The 17,034-nt window shown below is 41.3% G+C and overlaps 1 protein-coding gene across 2 annotated transcripts in view; it reads right to left on the bottom strand.

The window, feature by feature from the left end:
- TMEM178B (transmembrane protein 178B) overlaps positions 1-17,034 on the bottom strand; it is a 209,445-nt gene that overhangs the window by 145,408 nt on the left and 47,003 nt on the right. Inside the window, exon 2 of one of the 2 annotated variants that reach the window (XM_009903018.2) lies at positions 10,208-10,321. The exons of the other annotated variant lie outside the window; for it this stretch is intronic. Coding sequence (XP_009901320.1) covers positions 10,208-10,321 — 114 coding nt within the window. The remainder of the gene's footprint in view (positions 1-10,207; positions 10,322-17,034) is intronic. 2 annotated transcript variants of the gene reach the window in all.

Genomic DNA, 17,034 nt, shown 5'->3' with positions numbered 1-17,034 from the left:
GGCCTCCTTCTGATACCAGAAAAAACAGAAAAAAAAGAAAGGATGAAGCCTTGGCCTCAGCAGTTTAACACTTTTCTTCCCATGGCAACACAATCATACATGAGAATGAGTTATATGGAATGGCACTACATCATGATCCAACATGCAAGTCTAACATGTGGCAGAAGGGATTCTACAAAGAAGACTGATTTTGTAGGTGCTGATGATGATATTGAAGAGCAGCTAGTACCTAGCTAATGCATTGCTGACGCTTGTCTCAGGCAAAACCAGTAATTCAGCCACCTCCATGTCCCCTCACATAAAGTTTTAATCAACCTAATCTCATGGGAGGAAAGAAAAGATGGGGACCCTACTAAATTATTTACAGTCTTAGTTGTGTATGGCGAAGAAGCTCCTCTTAGGTCAGTAAGTGATATTGTCCCATCGATTTCCTTCTCTCTGAATATGTAGGTGAGAATCAAGTTTGGGGGAAAAATAAATAAAATTAAAGGCACCCCAAATGAAACAGGGATGCAAAGGGCAAGGCAGGAAAGACAAAGCTGATGGAGGCAGAGATGAGAGAGAGTTTGCATTTCTGAAAGAAATATTGATCAATTGCACACACTAGCAGCAGAGACTCAAATTAGCTGTCATAATTCCAGTGATGCAGAGGGACACGCAGGCTCAAGCTCCATTAAATGTAACCTACATCCAAAGGAACCAGATGAGATTTGCAAGGCTGAACTCTGAAGTCCCACAGGAGATCCTGCAGTTGATTTATATTCCTGATTTCCTATTCCCTCATGAACTGTGCAATCAGTTCCTGGAGGTGGGCAGGGAATAATTGAACAGCTAAACTGTGATTCACCCTGCCAATTAAGGAGTCTTGGGAAGGGCCCTAAGACAAATCCTTCAGCTTCCTCCAGTCTTCCTGGGCCTCAACTACATTCAGTTCTAAAAATGTGGCCAAAATCATTCTGGCCCAGTTCACAATAAAATCTTCTGAAGATATAAAGCTGCATTACAGTTCTCATACATTAATATTCACACATTTTAGACCTTTCCAAAGTAGCAAGTTGGAGGATACCCCAGCTTTACATGAAGATCAAGTTTATTCTGCAATGCAGTGTACAAAGAGATCACTTGTAAAGCAGTAATTAAAATGGCAACCATTGCCTAGTTGCTATCAACATACAAAAATCATCTACATGTTTCAGCCTCAAGGTTCTGTTAGGGTCAAAGCCAGGTTGTTTGATTCAAAATTTGTTGGTATCTACCTCATGATGTGATGTTCTGTTGTGAATGCTGCATGTCTTTGTGAACAAATCACAACAATCTCACTTCCAAAATGTTCCACTTAAGTCTTTCTTCTTCCACTGAAGCAAGGAAGCATTTACTTCTCGTTACTAACTCTGTGTGTGGCATGTGGCATGTAATCACCTTGACGTATTTAACTGGCTTTCATCTTGCTAACAGTGTGGAGTGGAGCATCAGACTGGGGTACAAATAAACTGGGATATAAATCATCATAAACCAGTCATTAAAATGGTATATAAATCAAAAATTATAGAAGCCACTTGGAAGAGATCCATTCAATCATCCTGTTTGTTCTTTCTTGTGTTCTCACCCTGAGAATGCACAAGGCATCATTCTTGATTAGCCAAGAGACACAGAAAAACGCCCATCTCTCCCCATCTCCTTCTCTCAAGGAGAAGGGAAACAGAAAGCTCTGTGTGCATATTAATAAAACCCTATTTTGACTGGTTGGATGACTAGAAATTATTAGCAATGGTATATTTTACCTGTCAACACATCCACACTACAAACAAGCAAAAGGTCTTTAATATTCCTTTGCAAAAAAGTCACCAGTAAGACTGAAGGGCTGTTTCTCTCAGTTTTCCTGCACTAGGAAGGGCTCACTCTCCAAATACACTAAGACTCTTTTCAATGATGAAGATAAAAATACATTTTCCTCATCCCATTATAACAGTGGGAAATGACATTAAACATCAGCTAAGCTAAGGTGAATCTACGTGCCTGCAGTAACAAGTATAACAAAACACAAAAGCAAACAACCAAAATCTAAAAGTCAAAACTTTATGAAGGCTGCCAAGCCAAGCACACCAAAGTTAGGAAATACAAAATGTGAGGCTTTGAAAAGGTTGGTGTGGAACACGAGAACACATTCAAGCCCTTTAGCAAAGAGCCAGGGCCCTCTAGCTCTAGTTAGAGCTGAGATCAGTCAGCTGAGATACAGCTGCCCCTCCCTCTCACACAAGCACTTCCCTCCACACTTACCCCAAGAGACCTAGGTAGTAAATCAGTTATTCTAAAAAAGCTTTTTAGAAGTGGTCCCTAGCCATGTTTTCCTTATTTACCATGACACAGTGTGAGTTGGGTGACCATTCAAAGTCTGATTTGCAGGGTGTGGAGCTCTGAAAGTTCATGGGAGCTGTGCTCTGAATGTACAAAAGATTCATGCTAAGTACCGTAAGCCCCAAGTCTTCATCATCTCCAACTGGACACCCAAAAAAACCAAACCAGTTAATTTTGATTGCCAGCCCTATAAAGGAAATTAGATATGTACAGCTCACCTGAAAAAGATACTAGTCTGTTTATCTTTACATGCCATGCTTCAGTATAATAATTGGAGATAATACAAAGTCATGAAGTGGTTAACTCTGTCTTTGGATTGTGTATTCTGCAATAAAACAGCCAGCAAGCATACATTAAGCAATGAAAAATAAATATTGCATTGTTGAATGGAAACAGAATATCCCAAATGTATGGAACGAGGCAGGGGTCCTGTGGAAAACAAAGTATGTGATTACAGTAATTAACAACTTGATAATGGGTGTTCTCAGAGGAGATAAGTGAAGGCCAAGCGTACAGCCTGAACTGTGCCATCTCCTACCTTTTACATGTCTGTGTTTGCAACCTAAACCACACTCATCTGATTTTCAAGTTCTTAACTTTAAAACAAACAACAAACTGCAAAAGCAGGAATTCTAATGTTTGCTTTCTTACCAATTCAGAAATGTGGCAAGAGGTTCATCAGCAAAATAAAACTTCTGATTCACCTCTGAGGTCCCTGCTATGTGAGCTGGAAGAAGAACCTTCTGCCTGAAGAAGCAGGATGAGAATTTCCCTCTGCCAGCATTTCACAGTGTGTTAGTAGTATTTGTACAGCAAGACTCAGGACTTTGAGAAGGGCTTTAGAAAGGATCCTTCTCTGTTCATCCCCTGCCCTCCTGCAACTCAAATAAACAACAAAGAGCTTGGCCATTTTTACACCGTCCCTTCCAAATTGTTCCAGTGCACCACTCGATCCCTTATTCCAGTCTCAGTTGTCAGTAATATCTTGTCTCACCTCTCCCAACTTCCCAGTACAAAATCTCAACCCTTCCCTTGGCCTTATTTCCTCCCTTCCCAGATCTTGGCCATATTTTCTACTCAGACATCCCTGTCATCTCAGCACTGGGAGGCCTACTAACTTCATCCCTTACTCCTTCCCTGCTCTTCTGTCTCTAAGAAGCAAAGGTAGTACAGAAATAAAAAGTAGTATGCAGTTGGGAAAGCTGTTCACAGGTGTAGGTATTAAGGTCACAGCCATATGAACAGATCCTATCATGAAGCTCAGCAAAAGGCAATAAAATCCCTCACAGATTTTAAAATAGGTCTTAGATTTTGACACCAAAAAACCACATTTATATCTTAGCTTGAAATAGCAGGATATGAAGAAAACCCTGCAGCAGAGAGGGAAATGAGGTCTGTCACTACCACCTGGTCATTAGCTATGGGAACAATGAATATGATGAAGATCCAACAACAGCAGACCTTCAGGCATGCGAGCACCTGCCACCTAACCTTCAGGATGGCTGCCCTGTCTGCTTTAATAACCAATGCATTAAGGAATGACATCATATTGCCAGCCAAATGGCACTGACCAGCAAGACGGTGGCATACTTCAGGGGGTACCTGTGTCTGGGGGTCAAGGTAGCTAATTAAAAATGCAACAGCATTTCCTTGTAGAGGAAGATAGGAAAAGAAAGAGACCCAAGACAGTATGGGAAAGAGAGAGTGAAAGAAAGAAGCAAGGAAAGTGGGATGGTGCCTATTTGTGTCAAACACTGCTTTCAGTGGTACCTAGAGAAAATGAGAAAAGAAAAAAAAAAACAGGCAAAAATTCTCTCAGGTCAGCACTTAATACAGATACAACAATGAAATATTTATTATTGCTTATAAAAGCAGACAGGGCCAAGATCATGAGTCTACTGATGTTACTAATGCTTTGTCAAACTACCAGCTGAGCTTCTTTGCAGATCTAAACAACTTTTTCCATGAAAGAGAAGGCTTGGGAACCTGTAGAAATTACAAGTGTAGACATCAGTCTACTGCCCACAGTACCATAACTGACCTCCACAAAAAGAAGACTTTTGCAGCATGCTCCCTGCCCCCCACCTGTAGTTATGGTGGTTATAAGGAGGTATTTGAGTGCTTTATAGTCCTAAATGGAGAAGCCTTAATCCCCTGCTAAGTTCAGACCATTAAGACTGATAAAATCCATTCAGCTTTCAGAATAGATGCTATGTGAATTAAAATATTGCCACTCTGCATCCTGTAGAAATCCTTCATTTTCTCCAGTACTTGCTCCTCTCAGAATGTGCTAGACTGCCTTTGCAATTCATTTTTTATGCAAACAGCTTTCAGATCACCACAACATAGGATTATTGCTGTTTTCAACAGCACAGGCAAACGCTATCATTCCAATTAACTCAAGACATTGCAGCTCTTCTTATGCTGAAAATGCAGTTCCCCATGCAAATGCTCCAAGCCCATATCCTCTGGTCCCAGGTAAAACTGGGGCATTAGGAGACAGACAAAGGATGCCCCACAGTGCCAGACAAGGAACATTTCCCAAAACCCTAGAAAATTCTAAACATTTTTCAGGAAGCATCAGCTACCTGTTTGTGAACTGGTTCTGTCTAAAGCTGCCTAGTGACAATTTCTAAGCTGTGCAGGAGAAGATCAGTTTCCATAGCAATTCCAGCCACTTGCTGCCCACATGCAGCACTCTCCATGTTCCTGGACACAAAACACAGCGGCTGTGGAGGACAGGCCTAAGTAGCAACAGCAAGCTGGAGAAGAACAAACAGAAACTTCTCTTTTATGGCTGAATATAATTCAAAGCACAAATTCAGGTGTGTGATATATAGGAAGGAAGGGAAGGAGGGGGAAAAAACACACACACACAAACACACAAAAAAAACCCACCCCAAACCAACAACAACAAAAACAACACAACAGGCTTGAAGACCCAGCTCTGAGAGTCAGCAAAATAAAATCTTTTGGAGAGAAGGAAGAATTTTGCATCTCCCTTCTGATGTGGAGACTTTCATGTGATATAGCACAAGCTACTGGGAGCTCTATCACACAATGGCCCCAAGCACCATGCGGTATCTTCCATTTCAGCTAGCAAGGCATGAGAAAGGGAAGAGGCAGTGGTTTGACTTCTTCTCTGAGAGAAAGAGAAATCTCACTCCTGAGGAGCACAAGAAAACTTACTTTTTTGCACCGTTTTCAAACCCTAATACTTCCTTCATCTGCTTTGGAGAGAAGGTGGCCCTGGAAAAGCCACACCTCCTTTCACACTTCCCTTGTCAAGGACACCATAGGAAGACTGCAGAGTGACCCACATGCACCAGCCCTGTAAGGCTCCAGGCAGTTCTGAGCCCACAGCCTGCTAACCCCCAATTGTTCTTGTTGAAATCATTCAAGGGATGAATACCCAAAGAAATCTCAAGGCAAATACAAGTATGTTCAGAGGCGATATGAGAAAGCATAAGGTCTAAACAAAAAAGCTAAAGGCAAAAATTAAACATCATGTTAGACTGGCTCTAAGAAAGTATGAAGACAACCTCTCTCCTTTTATCTGCACCTTCCTCCCTTCTCTGCACTATTTGGCTTCCTTAAAATAAGTTTGTAATCCTAAGTCTCCCAGCAAGACAATGAAATGTAGATGTCTTAAGCATACTTAGGAATTTGCCTCTGCATTTGTCTTCTGTGTTGTCTGTTAAAGACTCCAGCTGAAGATCAGTTTAGAGCCTGAGTTGTTTATAACTTACTTTTTAAAAAGCAAACAAAAAATGATGACAACTACAGCAACAACAAAACAAAAAGCAATAAGCCCCCAAAATCCACACACCCCCCCAAAAAACTCAGAAAAACTCAAACCCCCACACCCTAAACAACCCACTCAAACAGGAAAAACCTTACTCCAGTCCTTCTAAATGTATAAAACACTATCAACAGTGGCTGTTCTACTCCAAGGAGTAAGCCAGCAGACTAAAAACAGGTCTTTGAGTGCCTTACCTCTCACAGTGGCTTTAGGGAACATCACTGTTGGCTCCTGAAAGATGCCAAAACAAATATAGTGCATCTCTTCATTGCATTGGTGGCAATATTTTCAAAACAAACACAGCCTTTTACCTTCTTTGCCAGCTAATGGTCTCACACAGTTTTTAGGACAAGAGACAAAAACCCCAACAACATAGCCTCCTTTTCATAGGCAACCTTCTTAAAGTACAAGCATCCAATTAAAGCGCTTACTCCATCACTTGAAAATACCTTTCTCCTATCCCAATGCCTGTAGCATATTCTGCAGCTCAAGTCCCTGCCATGACCACTTTGCCCATGTGTTGTGAAGACAAATCTGTAATATACTGAAAGTGAAACCTACAAGAACAGCACAAAACACTTGGAACTGAATATGTTGATACATATAGAACTGTTCAGATTTTCTTGGATTTTTATTCAAATAACATATACCTCCATGTCTCAAAGCATCTGGAGAGTTTTTCAGAAGCCAGAACTATGGATCCAGTTTCTGTGCACAAGGCTGGGGTCAATATGTGACAGGGTAAATGCCTAATAGAGACTGAATCATATTACTCTGCTTCCATAAAGAGACAGTTACTCATGCTCAGCGCTGTCGGATGAAGCTTTCCCTTCCTTCTTCTTTCCCCTCCCAGCTCATATAGACAACTCGTTTTGTCTAATTTGATGAACATTTATCTGCTGACAGGGCAAGAGCTGGCAATACTACAATCATCCTTCCCTCAATCTCTGTTTAACCAGAGATATTTGAGAGGAAGTGATTGCAGGGAAGCAGAGTCCTATTTCCCAGGCTCACGCTGCCATAGGCAATCAATTTGGAGCAAAGGTTCCATCTTGAAAACGTCAACCAGAATGAAAAAAAGATAAAATCATAGATTAGAAAGTCAGCTCCAAACATTCCTTCAGGTCCAGCTGCTCCCCTGGGTTCTTCTAGCATAGCTGACAGCACAGCTAGAAGAATATCTGCTTTCTGTGCTGACTGGTGCCATGGGGTCCTCAGCCTCAAATTAATTGCCCCTTATCCAGTCCTGGAATTCAAGAGAAACTGCTGGAGCATCAGTCCTGCCTGCCAGTCTGAAAAAAATGCAGTCTGCTAAACATGGCTGGAGCCCTCTCTCCTCTGATCCCCCACCCAGCAAACAGGCAAAGAAACAGATTTCCTTGCCAGGCACCATGGTTTGCCCTGCTTGCACCAAGGAAGGAAAATAACCATTCCTGAAATACAAATATGGCAAAGGACAACAAGAGCCTAAACCTGGAAGGAACATTTTTATAGTACGACAAGCTGACACCCTGGTTTCAACTCTCCATTTCCTCTGAAATTCTGCAGGATGACATTTTGCCCCAGAGTTTTATCAGGAAATATTTTTTTCCCCTCATCTCATGCTATAGATCTGAGAAATTACCCATGGCATGAGACAGAAAAACAGTGGACCTGGGCCCTGCTCCTTTTGCTGTTTCTCACAACACTCAGCAAAAGGGAAACTCTGAAAAGGAAATTGTTCAGAGGAAAATAATGGCCAGGTTGACGTGGAAACACTGTTCTACCTCAGGATGAACAGCAGTGAGCTGAAGTAACTGCCCTGCATGAAGCAAAGACTACAGGGACTTTCTCAAGGCACTTAGTCTTGCCCCACTTTATGTCTCCACTCCACTGCAAAAGAACATCCTCCCGAAGCAAAGAACCATTTGAACAAGGTTGCTGTTACCCTTCTCTTGAAACAGATATTTTATAGAATAACAGTAAAGTCACTGTTCCTATGCAGAAGTAGCCACACAGGATCAGTTCATTCTTAAGTGCAGTGACCCCTGCATCTTCCAGTGGCTAACCCCATATATCAAGCTTTCACTGCTCTGCCTAACTGCCGTGGAGATGTGAGCTTCAGCAAAAGCATTTCTCTCCTTCCCCATATTTAGATAGGGAGATTCAAAGTTCAGTTCTTTCTACATCTACCTACACGTATCTTACTCATGAACTAGCAAGAAAATCTGGGTCAGAAATATGCATGCACACCCACACACTTAGTGTATCCTCCACAGGGAGGGAACAAGCAGCCTTACCCTGAAAATGCCTCAGACTAGATCAGATATGTAAATGTGTGAGCACAATGTGTCTAGACTGCCACTATGGAGATTGATGAATGCCCTAGTGAAGGCTCCCATCAGCTGTCAATACCACTAGGTTCAGATACTTGCTGATAACACAAAGGGATGTACATGCCAAATGTCTTACATGACTAAGTATTTTAATAACTATGTTTAAGTTAGGGGAAAAAATACAAACCTAGCATCACAATAAGCCTTTATTGAGCCACTGCTGAGATTAAAAAAAAATCCTATAGTAAATAGTGAGATTTCCACTGGATGGTTGCAGAAAGGTCATTGTTGCTCACAGCAGTGGCAAAAGCATGCACACACAAACAAAAGCCTAGACCAAAGACCCTTCTACTGCCCTATGAACCCTAACAGAAGATGTCTAATGTGAGGGGTACATTCCTTTTTGCCCACATGTTAACATAAAACTGACAATAGCAAAGACAACAGGTGGTAGCAGAAAACCTGAAGGGAACTGAACTGCCTGATCATCTGATTTCAGAGACAAAAGAGCCCAGAACAGTGTTTTGCAAGACCAGCCCTCTTGACAATCTTCTGAGAGGCATGAGTTCAATATTCCTTTTCTTCCTCATGTCCCAGTAGAAGTATATATTTATCTACACAGATGCATTTGGATAGTTCCTCTAGAACTTCCTTACCCCTTTAACAGATTTGACCAGTCAGGCCTACAAGCACCAGACTGTCAAACCAGGCCTGACCTTACCAATGCAGGAAATCAGCTATATCATTACACCTTTTCCTCCCCAGTGCTTTTAAAGGACCCTCTCAATGCAACAGAAACAAGGCAGGAGCAAAACAGAGACTGAAAGCCCTGGGAACACCAGAGGTCTTACACATTTTTCAGACTGACAGTCTGGACAGCAGCTGCTCACTACCACCTTTCCAGGTTTTCAGTCAGAATCAAAATCCTTCAGTCATTTTCCAGAATCTTCAAGGAGCTGTTAACTGCCTCCACTGAGACAGAGAAGCTCAGGACATTCATCAGTCCCCATGACTATGCAGTAACAAGAGCAAGCTGCAGTGACATCCTTCCTTCTGAAATCCTACCTCATAAATTTTGTCAGTGAAAACTCTTTTCCACCTCCAATATGAGAAGGAGTAAAAGCTTTAAGGCCAGCCAATATATCCCAGGGCAATTCCATCCCTGTCAGATCTTGTTGCTTCAGCAAATGTTACAAGTTGGTGACCACTGGCTACGGTTATCACTGAGGGCTAAGCTCCTTCCCTGTGCCTTAAAGGGTGAAGGATTTCTCTTTCTAGATCTTCAAAGGAGAGTGATGCCACATTCACCTAGGAGTAGCTGGCAGCAGGACATATCCTACAATAAAAGCCAGCAATGAATTCTCCTGGAAGCAAGAAAGTCAGCAGCAGCATGAACTGCATGAGAATATGCTCACGTACAGAGCATTCTGCTGAATTAAAAAATAGGGCATTGATTTTGTTACTCATTTTTGTATTTAACTCAATATTAATCTCTGCATACAAATGCCTCTTCCCCACTGCTGCTTTCTAATGCCTCAGCAGAATTTCTAGTCAGCAGCAAAAACAGAGATGTAGGTCCTAAGAGCAAATCGATTAATCTGCTACGAAGACAAACTGTATGTGAGAAGAGGGCTCTGAGCAGGTTGTCAGTCAAAGCCTCTGTTCTCATTTGTCTGTGAGCATCTCCTTTAGGCCACACGCAAGGATGACGGAGAAGAAAGCCAGGAACACTTACGCAGGGCATGCCACTCATCCTGGCGGATTGTCTTGGTGATGTTGTACGTGAGGTTCTTGGGAATGGTCGCTGAGGAGTAGTGGTACTTGATGTACGTGCACCGCTCAATTGCTCCTGAGAAGGGCAAGATGCAGAAGAGAAAGTGTTAAATGAATGCAACATGTCCTCCCAGCTGTACACCTCATAGATTTGTCAACTAAGAGCAGAGGCTAAGAACAAAGCCATCCCATTGTGACAACCAGTGCTATGTTTGGCCCATGACAAGCACAAGCTACCTGTAGGGTAAGCAGACATCCAAACTTTTGACAGACCAAATGCCCTGCAGTAGCTGCCAGAGTGTCACCATGAGATATATGTGCAGTAAATCACCTCTGCTTTTGTTTATTTTCTCTGAAGCATGAGCTAGCAGCAGGTATACAAGCACTTACTGTGCAGGAACTGTAAGTTCACATCTTTGCTTATTGTGCACTAATGTGTTTCAATGCCCATCCTCCAGGAATACACAAACACCTTTGGTCTTTCCTTCAGTAATAAAAAACAACACAGAAAAAATAATAGAGATATCCTGAACCCTTTCTGCCCCACAGAAGCAAGACAAGCAGAGGGATACATGACAAGCTATGACATGTATCCTGAAGGCAGTTGGACACTTTCATAGCAGGCTTAGAAACAAAATTTATTGGTACCCATGAATAATGAGCCTCAGATGGTAGCATGAATGGCTGAAATGGGAGATTTTCCCCTGTAGTCAGGATTTCATCTATGTTTCATGTAAAAAAAAGCACCACGTGCTGCTTCTGTTGCCTTCTGAACACGTTACTACATTCTCCTTTTACAGCCACTTCCCTTCCTCTACAATAATCACACCTCAGGCCCTGATCTCCTGGCATCTTTCTGTACATTAGTGTCCTTAAAGCAATAGGTCTGGCACAGCCTGATGCTTTCCATGAATTATAGCCTAGCCAAATTTTGCATCTAACCAGGAACCTGTGATAGTACTACAAGTTTTGCACTGATGAAAAACAATGAGGTTTCCTACACCACTTTTGCCAGCATCCTCAACTAACACTGGCTTAATAAGACTTTCTCACAGAGCTGTCAGATTCAAAGCTCGTGAAAGTAATTTTCCCATTAATATTATGGTATTTTGGATCAGGCCATTAATAACTAAATCAGCATCCTTAATGTGGTTAGCCACATTGCTGCTAACTACCACTGGTCAGAGAAGCAGCTATGCTGGAAATGCTTTTATGTATTAAAAATACATTAAGACAGGCACTCAATAGAATAAATTAAATGAAGCAGTGAATTATATAAATAAGAAACAGTCCTATACTGAGAGGCAGCTAGAGGACACTTACTGTACTGAACTGAAAAGTCAGAACCATTAGCCTTATATCAACAGCTCCAATGTGTTAAATACACTTTTATGCCACTAGAAGCACAAGTTTCTACCTCAAGTTGCAAAAAAAGTTATTTATCACAAACTTAGCTCATACACCATGAATTCACAGAATGAAGAAGAAAACTCATGAAATAAAATCATTAATTACATCACAGTCTACTAGCATCTTCCAAAAATAGTGCAACATAAACATTTGAGGTCCTCATTGTTTGCTCCTCTTAAGCATTCTCCACATTCTGCCTTTGACAGCAATTAGATTAGACAAAGCCAAATATTATAGGGGAAAAAGGCAAAATATTTACATATGCATCCGCCTGCCCTGACAGCGTGATGGGCTTCTGTGTGAGTCTGCACCATCTGGGCACCAAATGTACGCCCAGAATTAAAGTTTCAAACCAAGAACAGGATTTTTAAAAAGACAGCTAGTGTGCAAAGAGCTTTAAAAAAGCCTCAGATCACAACCTTGCCTTCTTATAGGTTTTCCTACCCCCTTTTGTTCAGCTGCTTTTACGGATCAGAAGCATTGGCAAGAACATGGAAAATGCTTATTTGTCAGAAAATAATCTTTAAGTTATCAGAGATCTGCCCAAGGAACAGATTTATATAGAATTGCAGAAAAGGACACAGAGCCAAGACTGAAAATAAAAGCATACAGAAGGGAGGAAGGAAAAAAAAAATCCTGTTCCACTTGCTATAATTTCTGCTATAATAAGCACCTCCTTGTACACCAGAGTTTAATTCCTAGCAAGGTCTATCAAATGTTTTATTCTTACTGCAGGTACTGTTATAAGTAATGCAGTTAGCTGTTCACTATGGTGTAGCACCAAAACCTAAAGGAGAAAGAGGTCTGCTCTCAATTCAGGTCATCAATTCACTATATATATATAATTCGGGGCCTATGCTTACATCTCTTTGGCGTTAGTGACACTCAAGTACACATATCAAGACTGTCTAGAACTAAACACAACTGAAGTGGACATGGTTCAATGGTAGCTGAAGTACAGGTAGATTTGAATGGTAAATTCCATTATAATCTCCTTTCCAGCTACACAATGTATTTCAACATTGTCCTCCACTCTAAATAATGTGCTGTTAGATAATAAAATTCACAACTCCAACCAAGAATGTGTAGGAACCAGAAAGTGAAGAGATCTTTAGTGTACATGGAAAGATATGTTCCCCTTTTTCCCTATACCTTTCTCTGTGACATCAGGGCTGGCCACCACATGCCCTCAATAGGGCTGAGCAGAGTACAGAGAATTCACCTGTACCTGGCAATTGTCCTGACTACTTGTCTTACACAGGGAAACAGATCCCCAGGCCAGACAGACAAGGATGTTGCTCCTGGATTTTCACCCTTCTCTGAAGTATTAAGTTCAGGTTCACTGCTAAAATAGGTAAGCCAAATTAATTTTTCGTTACAGGGTTCAAAATGCATCAGTTACTGGTCTCAGTAAAGGGATAAACAGGCGAAATGTAATGGTCTGACATACCAAAGGTCAGCTTGCGTGAGCTAATGGGGACTTTTGGCTTTAGGCTGTTGAATTCTCCTGTAAATGCTGAGCTTAATACACTCAGGAGAATGTAGCTTGGAGTATTTCAGAGCTGTTTTCTGTTAGCTTTCAGTGCTTCAATTACTTCAGACTCCAGAACAGCAACCACTGGGGAGAGCACACAGCCATCTTTCCCTGCATGACCACTGCTCACAAGAGAGGCAGGCAGAATCTTACTTTTAATTTCAGGCTTTTATTGGCCTACAATGATAAAGTTTGTGATTGTTTGACATTTAAACATGAGCCATTTATCTAAACCTGCTCACACAGTTACAGATGAGTGACCCCACTGAGTTAACACAACTGCTTCTGTATCTCTAGCTGGAAGTGAGAATTAGCTTTTGAAACTTGGAAAAAGGCTTTCACTTGCCTGGACCTGCCAATAAAATTTGGGAAAGGATGAGTTTATAGGTGGTTTTCAAGAATTTACACTGTCATTGTGATCACATAGATTAGTCTTCTACATAACACAGGCTAACTTGTCTGAGACCTGGCAACAGAAAGTAGTCCTGCAGATGGTGTTTCATAAACTGATTACCTGTGAGAGCAGTTAGGTAATGTCAGTAAACAATCTGTGTCCTAGATACCTCTGGATGAAATGTTGGTAGCACACAATTTTATTCCACAAAATTCACCTTTTGTGCTAACTCTAATCTTTACAAATCTGTTTGAGAATCACTACACAAACATTTCCTAGTAAAAGGAATCCCAGCCTCTGGCTTGCAAACTGCGTTCACTACGTGTATTTGCTATTCTTATGACAAAATGCCTTCTGTATGAGAGACTGCCTTCATCCCATATTGAGCCTACTGTTTCTTCACTGGGAAAATACATCCATATCAAACAGACAGAAGATGGAGATTGGTCATTTAGCCTCTAATTGTCTCACATTATCTTCAGCTAAACCTGTAGGGCAAAGGAAATTCATAGTTTTTTCCTAGTATAACATTTCAGTAAGATTTCCAGGGGCTATAATCATAGGTAGGGCTAGGATCAGGTTACACACCACCATTGCATGTGGCTCATCTATCTGTTAATGTGTTAGAAGTCTTGCCTCCCTTGGAAAGGTTCATTGTTAAATTGTGCTAACATTTCATGCAGGCTCCAAACCAGCCCTTGAGAATTACTGCCCTCAGCTGTATCTGCTGCCCTCAGTCTCCTAAGTCATTTTATATGAAGAATTCGTCAGAACTTATCTGCAGGTACCTTAATTTAGGTAAGGTTGTTGCTGAAGTTTCAGCATGCATTAGCTAGTCAAACTAAACCCCGGAGGAAAGTAGGAGAAATTAGGCTCTACTTTGACTAGCTGCTATGATAGAATTGCAATCAGATATGCTGACTAGTTAATGAGCTAAGTAAGTAGCTGTCTTCTTAATGAAGGCAGAGACTTCATTAGGAAGTATTGCAACACACTTAGCAGGGATATTTCATTACCTCTGGTGCAATACTAACCATGAAAGTACTGGTTATGTGTCTGTGCCCATCTGCAGATATATCAATGCCAAAAATGTAGGAACACAATTCTTCTGTATCATAGAATTATTTATGTTAGAAGGATCCTACAGACATCAACCAGCCCAATCCCCTGCTCAAAGTAAAAATGAAAGACAGTTTGTGTTGCTTAAGGCCTTGTCCACTCAAACTTTAAATGCTAGAAGAATGAAGTTGCACATCTTTGAGCACCTGTTCCAACATTTGACCACCTTCATTATGAATTTTTTTCTTCTAATACCTAATCAGAATTTCCCTTGGTGCCACAAATAACTTGAATATTAGAATACCTAAGGGTAAAGGTCTATAAAATAAAGAATATGCAAATAACATCACCTTAATCAACATGCACAATGAATATTTATTAACTCATGTGCATAAATAGAAGCCAATGTTCTAATTAATGGAGCTCAAGATAGATTTTCCGCTGCAGTATGGGCCAAATTTTTAGAGCAGGAGATCAGATTTGTTCATGGCTGGCTCTGACATCATCCAGAACTGACATTCAGCTTGGTCAGCAGCAGGTTTTGTTGCTACTTGTCCTAGATAAAGTGTATCATCTTCTGGCACTGGTTGTTGCATGCTGTGGGCTGCAAGGAAATTGGGCTGATGCTTCCCTTGAGTTGGCATGCTGGAGTTTTTAAGTTGCTACCCTGTAGCTGCTACCTCTACAAGTAGGTAGAAGTGCACTATCAGCTTCTATGCAGGACTTATGCAGAGGGAGGGATGTGATACAGTCCCCTTGCCCATTCACAGACCCACCCAAGGTCATTACCAGAAGACACAACAAATGTGTAGGTGGCAACACTTAGCATGTATCAGGAGTGTACTTTTGAAAATGGCCTCCTGATGGTCCCTAGTTACCCTGCTTTGGTTCCTAACTCCATGCGCCGTAAGACTGTGCCAACTAGATTCTTCACAACCAAAACCAAATTGAAAGATGAGCTAAAGGGAATTCAACTACCAGTACAAGAGGGTAGTCAGTCCAAGTAACGTCCCCCCCCTGAAAATACAAAGGGAACATCAGGTCTAAAACACCAATTGTTTCTTACAAATCAGACTCCACGGTGCCGCACTGCTTACAAATGCAAACCTAACCTATGCTGTGTGCTGTGTTTCTGCACTTAGAATAATCCTAGAAAGGACTGCTAGAAGAAGCTCAGCCCTTGGTGACCATAGCTGCAGGAAAGCTGCCTACAAGGATGCCTTACCTACCTAGATGGTTGATCTCCAGGAGTGGGGAAGCATGTGGAACAGCCACCATGGCATGAACAGTACCACAGCAAAAAACCTTAAGTTTGCAGCCAAATTCTGTAGAGCTGCAGCCATCACTGGCATGTTGACATGTATATGTTCCAAATGCAGACGGGCCAATAGGTGGTGTTTTGTTTTCACAGGCCAACTAAAGTAACTGGGAGGGGTGGAGTAGGGAACACTGGCACATCCAGGAAACAAATAAACAAACCAGAATTTCAGATCAATTGGAAAGTTTGTACAGTCACAAAACCGTATTCATCTGTAACTTATTTTGACATTTTTAGAGAATAACTTAAAAGTTCAATTAAAAGTCTGTAGAAAGTTGGCTCTTTGTATTTAGATGCCTTTACTGGCCACCAGAAAATTTAATGAACATAGAACTTCAGCTAAAAATGCTCAGAAGTAACAGCATCCTCTGTTTTACCTGAAGGAAAAGCTTGCTTGTATTGACCAAGTTGGCAGCCACTGGAAGGATGAGACATTCATAAGATAAATATTCATCCCTGAAATGGCACACACCCAGCAAATACATTAAGAGAATGTACAGCTTAAAGATTTTCATTAGGAAAGTGAATAAAGGTTTTTTCAGTGCAACAGGCAGAACCTTCCTGCTCTTTTTTCCTCCCATTTTTCATTTACAGTCCATCTCACTTGATTCCCAAACAAAGGTTCTCTCAGAGCCTCTAACTTAATAAAACTTGCTAGACAATGCTCAGTTGCTAAACAAGTCCTGTAAACCCCAGTGAAAACATAGCAGGGGAGATGACTGAAAGGATCCAACATAGTGTACTACACTGTATTATCCATACAAAGAGGTAGTAGATGACAGTATGCCGTTCCCATTCTTCCCTGATCATCTGAGATGAAAACCTGCCAGCTCACTTTCAGTACTATGGAGAAATACAAATCACACATGCAATGGAAACAGTCCATGAAGCTTGTGGATCTCCAGATGCCCACAACAGCTTTATCATGCATGAGCTGTATGGCAACCAGATTCCACAAGACTGAAGCACTTACATTTCAATTTCAACTTACTTCCATGACAAAATATCTAAATTTCCTTTTCAATCACTGTGTGAGTAAAGGTAGAGGTGCATCCAGACAGCAACATTGGCAGA

The sequence above is a fragment of the Dryobates pubescens genome, chromosome 15 (assembly GCF_014839835.1).
Source record: "Dryobates pubescens isolate bDryPub1 chromosome 15, bDryPub1.pri, whole genome shotgun sequence".
Lineage (NCBI taxonomy): Eukaryota > Metazoa > Chordata > Aves > Piciformes > Picidae > Dryobates > Dryobates pubescens.
Note: the sequence above shows the minus strand (reverse complement) of the source record. Positions and strands in the feature narration are given on the sequence as shown.